The sequence below is a fragment of the Scardinius erythrophthalmus genome (assembly GCF_964197995.2).
Source record: "Scardinius erythrophthalmus genome assembly, chromosome: 11".
NCBI lineage: Eukaryota > Metazoa > Chordata > Actinopteri > Cypriniformes > Leuciscidae > Scardinius > Scardinius erythrophthalmus.
The window spans coordinates 42,909,136-42,922,139 of NC_138231.1; the positions used below are offsets into that span (position 1 = coordinate 42,909,136).

At 39.7% G+C, this 13,004-nt stretch overlaps 1 protein-coding gene across 2 annotated transcripts in view; it reads right to left on the bottom strand.

Moving 5' to 3' along the window:
- Positions 1 to 13,004, bottom strand: part of tab2 (TGF-beta activated kinase 1 (MAP3K7) binding protein 2) — a 36,628-nt gene that overhangs the window by 6,749 nt on the left and 16,875 nt on the right. For both annotated transcript variants that reach the window (XM_081378300.1, XM_081378301.1), the window contains exons 2-4: positions 8,250 to 8,423; positions 3,932 to 5,516; positions 2,039 to 2,199 (exon numbers count right to left, since the gene is read on the bottom strand). In XM_081378300.1, coding sequence (XP_081234426.1) covers positions 2,039 to 2,199; positions 3,932 to 5,516; positions 8,250 to 8,351 — 1,848 coding nt within the window. In that variant the 5' untranslated portion in view covers positions 8,352 to 8,423. The remainder of the gene's footprint in view (positions 1 to 2,038; positions 2,200 to 3,931; positions 5,517 to 8,249; positions 8,424 to 13,004) is intronic.

A 13,004-nucleotide genomic window follows, 5' to 3' on the forward strand; every position in this document is an offset into this window, starting at 1 on the left:
GTCTGTCAATTTTCCCCAAACAAACCAACCCCCCCCCCCCCAAACCTGTAAACCTAGGGGAAACACTGAAGCTCATATTGGATCGACATGTTGTAACTATTTTTTAGGCCAAACTAATGAGACAGACCCACTTACAATCCGTAAAAGCATCTCTATGACTCAAGTGTGCTAAAGACTTCAAGCTCTGATGCAACATACATAGAATATTTACACTTCAGCGTATCTGAAAACAATCACTCTCCAATTTAGTAAAGAAACATAATTATAATCAGTGTTGTCAAAGCAAATGTTAGCACATCTAATGTAGAGTTAAGCGTGTTAGCGAAGGCTGTTGCGATAACCGCAGTATTGTAATACAGCGATACTGACAAGCCAAATGCAGAGGAATGCAAGCAGCCGCCGCAACACCGATGTTCACTTGAGCTCATAAGGCTATGCTCTTCTTGTTTAACACTTCATGCATGTGTATTGAATGTCAAATAAGTTGATAATGATAAAGAGTGAAGAATGTTTTTTATTCCACCAACTTGCTTTTTTTTTACTTAATTAAGACGGTCTACAATTGTGATTTGTACAGATGCTCAGTGGATTTGCACTAAACAAGCCTAAACAGACGATTAACTGCGTCAGTCCTTCTTTAGGTAAAGTTTGTGAAAAAAATACGCTTGCCATGTGCGAAGAGGAAAGCGAAATCTTTGTCAAAGCATCTTGTCAATTAAGGGTATCGTGGCATCCGTAGTCGTAATTGTGATTAAAAATTCGATTGATTGTGCAGCCGTAGTTTCAGTTGTTCTTGGTCGGTTCTCGTTTATGCATTGCGTGGTTCGCGTTATTATCCTGTGTGTTAATTCAGAGTGTTTGGATTATTAAAGGAACACTCCGACTTTTTGGGACTTTAGCTTATTCACAGTATCCCCCAGAGTTAGATAAGTCCATACATACCTTTTTCATTTCTGTGCGTTCTGTAAGTGTTATTTGACGCACCCACCGCTAGCCTAGCTTAGCACAAAGACTGGATGTAAATGGATAAGGTAGCATACTAATCCCAATAAGTGACAAAATAATGCAAACATTTTCCTATTTACATGTTGTGATCTGTATAGTCACAGCGTGTACAAATAACAAGGCTATATGAGACAGAGACCATTTTTAATCGTATAAATACTGGGAACTATATTCTCACTAGGCGTAGGAGCACAGCTACTTGGGCGGAGTGATTAGCGCAGCACACGAGACGCCCTGTGGTGAGGAGCAGAGAGTTCGCTCAGAGTTAGAGTAATAGTCAGCAATTACTAGATAGTAAATTTATAGTTTACAATCATGGGTGTTCGCTGTATCTTGTCTTACAGCTTCCAAAGTTTGTAACTCCTCGTCTGTGTATTCTGGCTCAAAACTATATGGTTCTGGATCTTGGTTTGATACCCAGTAAAATTCCTCTGACAATTCCTCAAAGTCAGCCATGATCACGAGTCACGTTCGCTAATAGCTAGTTAGTCACGTTTGTTTTGTTTACGGAACCATCAACAGGGCGTCTCGTGTGCTGCGCTAATCACTCCGCCAAGTTCAAGTTTCAAGGGAGTAAAGCTTGTTTATGCCATTAAGAAAAGGAAAATCTGTCAATACATTTTGTTTTAAAGAAATGTTCATTTAAAAGTAGCACTCATTAATCAGTGTATTATGTTACCATTAAAGATGCGCGCATCAACCGTCGCCGAATCCGCTGTTGAAGGTGACGATCATCCATTTATAATCACGCGTAACACAGAATAAATGTAATTTGACCATCGGGTGCGGATACTTAAATCAGAGAAAGTTATTGGGGCGGGTGGATGATTTATTTTTGGCTACGGATTCGGATACCGCGACAAATGACGTCAGAAAAGCGTCAGTACATTATAATCGGTTATGGTCTATTACTGAACCGATACTGAATTGTCTTCGTCTGCTTCGCGATGCATCGTAGAAACAATTAATTTTTACACCCCTAGTGACAGCCCTAGTTAGAGAGTAAGAGAAATGAAGAGGTACATTAACGTACAGATGGTATCTGACAGACTGAATTGGAGCGCTGCAGTCGTCTCCTTGTGAGGTCATTTTCCATCTCGTTGACTTCCTCTTTCAGCTTCTCCAGCTTTCTCTTCTTCAGCTCTAATTCATGCCACAATCTCTCCATGCGTGCCCTCTGATGCACTAGCAAAGCTGTAAATACACACAAGTAATCATCAGATACATGCAAAATTTCATGTACAAAACTGATCACATTTGATTAAATATTAAGAGTATGAAGTGATAAAACAGCATTCAAACCCCATTTAGCATTCAGCTTCTCTCCATACTGTGAAATATTCAAATTTGAGTAAACAAAATATTTGACAAGTTAGACAGGACTTGAGTTCATCAATCAGAAACTGACTGGACTGTAAAATAAGGTGGTGAATGAGAGTTTGTGGTGGATTGTTCTTTCCCTTCTCCTTCACACACTTTTGAGAAAGCTTTTTGACCAGGAGATAGAAACTGAAGCGACATTTTTTAAAATTTACTAATATCAATATTGATGTTAAAAGGTAGAAAGAATGGTATTGAATATTCCTTTTAAACATGTAACCACTTTAAACATTTAATGTATGAAACTTCATAAAAGCAAATGTATTTTGGTGCAGAAAATATGAATCATGACTGTATTACAAAATACAGGGTGGGCCATTTATATGGATGCACCGTAATAACATGGGAATGGTTGGTGATATTAAAGTCCTGTTTGTGGCACATTAGTATATGTGAGGGGGCAAACTCCTCAAGATGGGTGGTGACCAGGGTGGCCATTTAGAAGTCGGCCATCTTGGATACAACTTTTGTTTTTTTCAATAGGAAGAGGGCCATGTGACACATCAAACTTATTGGTAATGTCACAAGAAAAACAATGGTGTGCTTGGTTTCAACGTAACTTTATTCGTTCATGAGTTATTTACAAGTTTCTGACCACAAGTTTCTGACTTGACTCACTTATAAAATGTGTTCAATGTGCTGCCCATTGTGTTGGATTGTCAATGCAACCCTGTTCTCCCACTCTTCACACACTGAATGGCCCCCAAGGTCTCCCGATCTGACCCCCTTAGACTTTTATCTTTGGGGTCATCTGAAGGCAATTGTCTATTTTGTGAAGATACGAGATGTGCAGCACCTGAAACTACGGATAATGGATGCCTGTGCTGGCATTTCTCCTGCGGTGTTGCTATCAGTGTGTGAAGAGTGGGGGAACAGGGTTGCATTGACAATCCAACACAATGGGCAGCACATTGAACACATTTTATAAATGGTCAGAAACTTGTAAATAACTCATGAACGAATAAAGTTACGTTGAAACCAAGCACACCATTGTTTTTCTTGTGACATTACCAATAAGTTTGATGTGTCACATGGCCCTCTTCCTATTGAAAAAACAAAAGTTGTATCCAAGATGGCCGACTTCTAAATGGCCTCCACCCATCTTGAGGAGTTTGCCCCCTCACATATACTAATGTGCCACAAACAGGACTTTAATATCACCAACCATTCCCATGTTATTACAGTGTATCCATATAAATGGCCCACCCTGTACAACAGAACTATTGACATTAATATGTAATCCTGTACTGGACAATAAAGAATATACATTTCTTCAGAAACACAGGCCAAACTTGGGGTTATTTTTATTGGCAAAAGATCTGCTAACACTTTATTCTGATGATCCCCAACAGACATCAGTAACTTTGCAACTATATGTCAACTTATTCTTCCTAACCTAACCCTCTGCTAATACTCTAATGAAAGTTAGTTGACATGTAGTTGCAAAGTTACTTTTAGTTAGTAGAAAGTCTAAAGTGGACTTTCGCAAAGCATTTAAAAGAACGACACAGCTCATTACCAGAACCAATACAAGAGATGAACGTACCTTGTGTGTATGCAGCGTCGTCTGCACCCATGCTGAGTCTGCGAGGCTCTGAGCTTTTGTCCCGGTGAGGTGAAAGTGGGTCAGACTGGTACAGGGGATCCGGCTCCGCGTAATGGTGATCGCCAGGTAGACTGAGCAGGTTAGTTGGTTCAAACGTTGGCGATACCACTCCAGGAGACACAGCTGGTGGTTTATTGGGGGAGACAGTGATTTTAAAGGTGTATTTGGTGTTGGGCTGCGTTACCACCACACGAGGAGACGTGGCAGTGCCTCCAGCTGCCACAGAGGGACGAGATTTGGGTGGGTGGTGGTGTATATATGCAGGTCCCATGCTCACCTGGCTTCCTAAAGCCCGCAGACCAGCAGAACCCTGAAGCGTCGGATTGGCCGAGATATAGACTGTAGGCGGGTTTCTTCCCCCTCCATCATCGGCTGATGTGTTTGCAGAAATATAGAACTTGGGCTGCGAGCGAGGGGTGTTGGGAACAATGGCGCTGTCGTCAGATGGGGTGGTAGCAGCAGTGGGTGGGGACGCAGAGATATACACCGTGGGCTGGCTGCGACTGAGCCCAGATCCTCCAATTGAGATGGGGGCAGAGGAACCCGTGCCGGCAGCCAGAGAAGACGACGAGGGACAGGACGAGGATGTGGAGCTACAGGTGGCTCGTGGGGAAGAGCCCGAGCGCAGGAGCGTAGCGGTGGCCGTGCTCGAACCACCAGCCCCCCTCTGTGGAGACTCCAACTTTATCTCAATCTGATTCTTCCGAGGCCCAGTTGAGATGTTCTGGATGTTATACTGGCTAAAGGAGGCAGCAGACGAGCATGAGGAAGGCGAAGGTGACGAAGAGGAAGCCTGTGATGCCACGGCCGAGGGGATGGAGGGGGCTTGGGTGTTGGTGGGCGAACTGATAGGCATGTACACGTGTGAGGTTTGATGCTGGCTGCCGCTCCATGAACTCTGGGAAGCTGCAGGATGAGTGATTTGATAGATCTGCTGGGTAGGCTGGGAGGTGGGACTGTACTGCGCTCGTCCTTGTACCTGTCGCGTCGAGCCTGGCTGGGTCACGTATGGGCGAATGTAGATGGAGTTTGGACTGTTCAGACCCGACTGAGGCCCTCCGTGTATGTGCAGGGAGGTAGGTGTATTTCGGCCGGTGTTGGGTGCAAGCGTCACTGTGATCGGGTTGAAGCGCGGGGTTGGCGGTGGTCCGTGACCTTTGCCCCCAACCTGGTATAGGCCAAGGTGCTGAGGAGGCTGCGGCTTACGAGTGGACTCCATGCCAGCGAATGCACTGAGGCTTGTGGGCGTGTGTGAAGGCACAGATGGCGTTTCAGGCTGGTAGAACTCAGAGAGGGGAGACAGCACGTTTAAAGGCCCATCGCTCACACTGGGGGTGAGAGTCCTACTTCCATTCATCCTTACTACATCTCGCTGCACTGCACCATGGGTATTCTGAGAGACGCCGAGGTTGAGTTGGGTCATGTGATTGCGAAGATCTGTCAAACTCTGGCCGCCTTCACTATACAAAAAACCAGGACTCACCTTGGCCAGGTATTTGCAACATGCAGCCAAATCGTTTTTATTCTGAGGAAAGAAGAGCGAGACAAATGTGTCAGCTTCAGATATGTCTGGGGTAGAAGCTACATTTAAAGATATACCCCTGGGGTAACATGCCCCACCCCTTAGATTTGGTAGCGACAGACTCCAGTGGCATTTTGTTGCTGTTCATTTTATCATTTCATTTAATAATTAGTGAGGATAATAATTCCAACAATTACATTTCAAACATCATTACTCATTGTTCATCATACTCCACAGGTCAACTGAATGACATCAGTCAGTGAGGTTTGAATAGTGAGACTGCACATTGTAAGCGTAGAAATATTGAGCACAACCCCAGGTTTCCCACATTGAATTACCTGTGCAATGAAGTCTGTGATTGTCCTAGGAATTTGTTTAGACCTTTCCGTTCTTTAGGACGTTTAGATACTTTAAGGAGTATTTTTTGTGGATTTGGCAGCAAGCAGAGAATATTTCTGTCTGTCAAAAATGCCATCATGCAGCCAAGTTAAAAATTAAACTCAGAATCAGGTATATAAATGTTTAGGAATTGATTGAGAATCGTTGAGGGAAAAACAGTGATGCATCAAATAATTTTTTGCCAATTAGATTTATCTTATATATTTGGCAAAAATCTAATAAAAGCTGGAAAGTTTACCCTGGGAGACAACTTTCCCCAGTAGTGATTTTCAATTTTGTTCTATAATAAATTAATTAGCAAATTTTTGAATTTATTTCCTTTAAAATATATATTGGATGTTGTATCAGTGCAGTTATTCATCTCTAAATATAGTGCAAATATGATAAGTGCTAACTGGTCCTAATGGGTTATCTTCCATAAGTGTGCCGTCTTTAACGTGAGCATGATATGGCTTTTGTAACTCATTTTACTTTCATAATTTAGCCTATTTCTGAATACAATTATTTATTTTTTTATTTATTTTTTGATACCGGTGCCAAATCGATACTTTAAAAACGGTATTGGAGCCTAAATGGTGCCTGAACCGATACTTTAAGCCTCAAAACGATGGTGAATGACGAACGGCTTTTTATTGAAAAAAAAAAATAAAACTTTAAAATTTTAATATATTAAATTTAGAATTTAAGTAAATATATAAATATAAGTAGTCTAAATATAAAACCAAAAAATTCGGTATGCTAAAAACCAGCTTTAAATTTCAGAAATTCTTTTTACATTTTCTTACTTCTCTGGCAGAACACGTCACCTCTCCTGACTTATTGCATGTCCTGCACAAGGTGAGAGTATTTGAGAACGCATCACTTTAATAAGTTCGTCATGAAACCCCTCGTGGAAGAACACCGTCATGTTCACAGCTTTGGCAATGAGCGCTCATCAGGATCAACTGAAGGCTGGATTTTCAAAAGTATGTGAAGTTCGCGGCTCCATTGTTGCAGTAAATTTGCACGTTCTTGAATGAATAATTTATGAGATGTACGCTGGTCTGTTATTGTAGGGACATCGACTTTACATTTTCACACTAAACATGACACGGAAAAAAATGCATTGCGTTACATGTCAGTCAGTCAGTCCTTGGCTGATATTTTTATCCTTAAGTACATGTAAGTGAATATTTTTTGTCATTTAAGAAACCTTTACAATGATCATGATGCATGTTAGTTGATCTATAACGCACAATGGGCGCCATATTAGTACACATGCAGTTCAGAGAATTGAATCTGTCCGATTTAGGCCTACAACACGTCAATTCATCCACTTCTTCCGAAATACATTAAAGCAAATGGCTGGTGAAGTGTGAGAAGAACAGAGTAAATTTTATAGTTACCTACACAATGTGTATCTAAACACTTCATCAATTTATAATTGAAAGGTTTTTCTAATACTTGTGTATTTAAATGTCTGAAACCTAAAATAAAGCTTATCTGGTTGAAAACAGAATAGTTGTGATATATGACAGCGTTGAGCACGTCTCTCTCTGGCTCAGCGCCAGCCAAAGCACGAACGCAGATTTGAATTTAGAAGTTGATGATCAGACGATCTGAACGTTCTAATCACACCAGTGTGAATGATCGTAAGCGTCAAAGGGGTTAGCTAGCGATCACATGAGGTGGTGATGCTTCTTACGTCCGTTTCGGAGAACCAGAGGGCAAATATTTCAACCGACAGCCGAGGCATTTAAGGCACTGAAATGAGGCACTGAAATCTGTGTTTTGATTTGGTCCGGTTACATACCGGTTTCCATATTGGTACCGGGTTTCAATACCCAACCCTAATGGCTAATATGTCCTAACTATATGTTAAGTTAATCATAAATTACAAGTATGTCCGTGCTTAACTAATGCATAATTCTGGACCCTTAAAATAAAGTGTTACCAAAGTGTCTGCTCAATTAAAGCAAAAAAAAACCCTACAATGCAAATGTAGTGTGAGATTTGATTTTATTCACCAGGAACGGGCTAGATTGTTTAAAGCCATCTCTACATGACAGGTGGTTTGAAGGGAGGGGCTGTAAAATAACAGGGGTTAGTGACATCAGCGTAAAGTTGTGTCTGTATAACATGCATTGATGAATTTTGCGCAAATACACCAGGTATTGTATTTAGACAATAAACAGTGTCACTTTTGATTTCATATTAACTTGTGACAATTTATGCTGGGTCGAGGCGAATTTCAAAAGGATGTTCAAAGTACTTGGCGTACAGAAACACATTTGATGATAACCCTTGTATAATTTGCTCACAGGACATGGATGGGGAAGTGGAGCATGTCTAGCTCACCTGTAGGACACACTCAGACACCACGTCCTCTGGTACTTCTGGAAACTTTTGCCGCAGGTGGTGCAGAACCTGGTTGTCAATCTGCTGGTTTCCCTGTGCCATTCGTCTACTGCCAAAACAGAACGGACTTGACCTCAGCACGCACGCGTCGCTCACCCACTATCTTAGCATCTTCTGCAATTAAAGAGAAGACAGATATGCATATTTGTGAGACTGACTAACCAAATGAAAAGCACTGGAAATTTGCAACAGATGTAGTCCAATATATATATACACTTTAGGAAAATTTGGATCAACGACAGCCACTAATGTCGTACTGTGCTTAGTTACTATGCTGATTTAGCCAGTTTTCCCAACACTTTACACATTTAAAATGTTACAGATAACAAATTTCTTTTTCTGAGCAATTTCTTGGAATGATCAGAATTAGGCATTTATGAGTGCAACACTGTACAACAATACAACTAATCTTACTGTTATGGTAAAATGTTCCAACATTTATAACAATCACATTTATAAGGACATAGATTACAAGGAGTAGTGGTTAAGGAGGCAACTTTAGTCATCTAAATGTACTGGAATTACAGACCTTACCTACACAACACAGTTTGCAGAACAAGAAATGCCAGTTCTGTAGCTGTGAAGGTAACATAATTAACACTGGCAACCTTCCCAAAGAGATTATGCTCAACTGGAGGTTTACAAATCAACCAAACTAGCAGAAACTGCCTGAGAACAGAAGGCAGAAACTATAGAACTGAAAACTACAGAGAGACTACAACTCTGGACTACAACAAAGCCAGCAAAAGTTTCTGCAATGTTACAAAACTTCAGGAAGAATTTAAGAGAACTAATGAAGAACTAGCCTATTACTGAATGAATGCAGGACAATGTATTAAAAAAGGCCAAACTATATTGGCAAGGCTAGAAAATATATGGTTACAGTTACATGAAGTTTGAAACATCAGTGATGGCTGTGGCATAGGCTGGGTTCAAAACACACGAGAGCTGGCAATCTCACTAGCTGACTTGAAACAAGTAGATCTTGGTCATGTCATGTCTCCTGACTGCGTCGAAATATCGCCCTCTCCTGTCAGATGTCTGTCACACTCACCAAAGCTCCAGTCACACGGGGATTTGATCCAGAATATTGCCAGGAAGTGTGTAAAAACAAATCAGAGCATATTTCCATAGGAATATACACATGATTACTGCTGAAAACTACTGAAAAAGCCCATTATGACACTTTACAAAGTAACAGTAGACCTATCACAATATTAAAATACACATTTAACATATTGCAAGGAAACTAATCCGTTATAAAGCTGTAAAATACTGTTGTCAATGCAAACAATGAGGAACTTCTCTTTTTAGCTGGTCAAATCTCATGTCTGGAAAGCCTTTCATACTGAATTCTCTTTCGGTGACTATACAGTATATTATTATTACTCAATGCAAACATATTTAGAATCAAATTCAGTGACCAAAACAGATGTTTAATTAGCGCTTCTCCGATGGCACGCTTTGACTGTTCAGCGTCTATTTCGTGCACACAACGTGGATAAGCTACATCAGTTAAATATGTCAGCCGTGTGGAAAGCTCCGGATTGACAATATTAGTTTCTCCATTTTAATCAGTAATGATATGGTTTCCTAAATCTATTTTTTTCTTTTTTTAGTCTGTGCTGTTTTCTTTTAATGCACTTTGTTACTTTTAATATGAAGCAAAGCTTTTTCAACTTCACAATTCTGTCGATTTTATTATGAAATTCAAACAATAAACGTCGTTTTGGCGCTCTTTAATACGGTGTGACAGATATAGGCTAGACAATGTCACTTAACATTATAAGAAAGCTATTCAATGACCATAAACTCATTAGCTAGCTAGAAAAAATAACTCTAGAGAACAGCATTTTGCTGAATATATGCACTGTATTACATATTCATTATATTTTTACTAAACTAGTGATGTCTTCATTATTTAATGTAGGTATGCTTGAATAAATGTGTCATAAAAACTAATTATTGCAGTTTATATGTTTATTTCACCAACAAACTGGAGTACAAACAATTCTTAAACTATTTAAAAAAATATATAAAAACTGCCTTATGTGCAATTTAAATGTTTGTAGAACTTATTTGAGTGTTGATTGTTAAATAAGTTTGATAAATTAATTTACTTAATTTATTTTCGGTATTGGTTTTCAGCCAAGTGCACATTACACATTTAATAAAGTGCAAGTACACATTATTAAAGGCTATTCTATTTGTTAGCACTCTTCCACTTCTTCTGAATCAGTTTCTGGTTCAAACATATGGCTAAATTAAAACAGTATTTCCACTTGCGATTTTACTCCAAACTCACTTCATTACGACAGTTGAGCTCATCCTTCTGTGAGATGATGAGCTTCTTACACAGAATAAGGCAGTTGTGCGTTTATTAGTCATGTTTAATCAATAAAAGAATTTCAATCTTCTGTTTATTCAGCTACAGCGATAGTATGATGCCCGACAGAGATTTCCTGGAATGATGTGCGTTATCGTACTTCTGCAGGGCATATTTGCCGTGTGTGTGTGTGTGTGAGACGCCCTCTGGTGTTCAGATGGAGCAGTTTTTATAACCGATCAGCCGTGATGCACTGACAAGCTGCGCATAAAATAATCACAGCCTTAGCCAAATCGTGTGCGGTTTCATTGCGATTAATTGTGCAGCCCTAATTTAAATATGTAATTTTGGTGATCAAAGAGGAGTTTTAAGGGATAAAATTATTGACTACAGGGGGACTTTAATAAATGATCTAAAAAAAACTAAAACAAAGCACTGTAGATTCAATCAGCATCACATGTTCCTCAAATGTTTTTATAAATCACACAGAATAGGATAAAAATCAATAAATGCATAAAAAAGGGGTATAAAACATTTTTATACATCAGTTAGTTTTAATCCTCGAGTGTGATTGGCCGAGCAAGAGTAGCTGATATGACAGCACTGCTGCTTTGCACTGTTTATCACTCCGCTGGTCTGTGTTAGCACACTCCCTTCAAGTTAACCAGAGAATAAAAGGGAAAACCACAGCAGTCAAGTGATGGAGAATGATCTTCAGCTCTGTTTATGGCAAACCCATTTAGTTGCAGCGCTGGATGTGACATATAGGCCAATGCCTTTTATTGTTTTCCCAGTTTGCTAGTTCCTTATCTGTTCTTTAGCAAGGTACATTATTATTCTGTTTGCTCTGCACTTTAAATTTGGATAAGGTTGTCAAAAAAAAAATCCTTAAATGCTATAGCACATATTGTCCTGAAGATGGCAGCATAGTTCACACTTGGATTAGTGCTACCTTATTACATACTTTAAAGGGTAACTCACGCCAAAATGCAACCTAGAGTCTTTTTGTTAATCTACCTGAGGCGAACTTTCGTGTAAAAGCATAATTAGGATGGAAACGCCACTTTTAAGTTTGACCGTATTTACGTTTTTGGTCAAATTGCCTTGTGAATGGGAGTGCTTGGAGCACTTCTATGATAGCATCAAAAAATCGCTATTTTTAGAACACCAAGAAGGCTCGACACAACATGAAACTTTGCTGGAAGTATCACCAGGGGCTCGACACATGAACTCCAGCATAGAGAACATTGTTTGTGTACACAGAGTTTACTAAAAAGAAAGATTTTGAACAACTCACTGTAGCTGTCCGCTTGCATTTTGACAGTCAAAAATAGTCGATAGTACTTAAATGTACAATTGAATCTGAAAAGGCAATGATTGACAGTGATGTAACTATAGCAACAGACGGAACAAAACAATCTGATACTGTATGTCAAAACAGATCTGTCCATTAGCCTAAGTCTTAGAGCTTTTCCACACCTAAAGATCGTTTGTTTTGTAAACAGGGATTTAATTTTGTTACAATACCCGTGTTTCCATCACCCTTCAAATTGCGCAAACTGAAATTGAGAATTGAAAATACGCCCAATGGAAACACGTCAGTTTCGCAAAAACTCGCATTTATCGCAAAAAAGTTTTTACGCTCGCATGAGGGGGTTTCCCAGGCAATTCGAAAAAGAAATATTTCGCAAAACTGCAATGGAAACAGTTTTTGCTCATTTACAGGTCACTTGACGTAATGATGCGGTGTGTTTGGACAGAATACGAGACAGAGCTCTTTATTAAATTCATAAAAGACAAAAGAATTACAAGATTAATGGATTCTAAACCTCAAAGAAATGCCACAATCAAGACCTCGCAGCAGATCTGAGGGAGAAACACCCAGAAACACCTCATATGAGCAGCTCACATATATAATCAGGGTCGTTCCTTACCATGAATGCTTTGAAAACACACACACACACACACACACACACACACACACACACACACACACACACACACACACACACACACACACACACACACACACACACACACACACACACACACACACACACACACACACACACACATATCTCCTTTGATTAATAATAATGGCCAGTGCAGTGGCCGGGATTAGTACATAAACCTACCAACGTCCATTACCATGGTTTTTGGAATGATTTTACTTATCGCGAGAGGAAAAAATTAAGTTTTAGTCGCATACATCGGTTAATGGAAACGCCGTCATTTCGAAATAGTTTTTTGTCGACATTTAAAAAAATAATAATATATATATTTTTTTTTTTCGCTAAAGTTTTATGCAAATCTGTAATGGAAACGCGCCTAATGTTGCGTTTTCTTCTTGGTTCGGTTTGCTTTCTCAA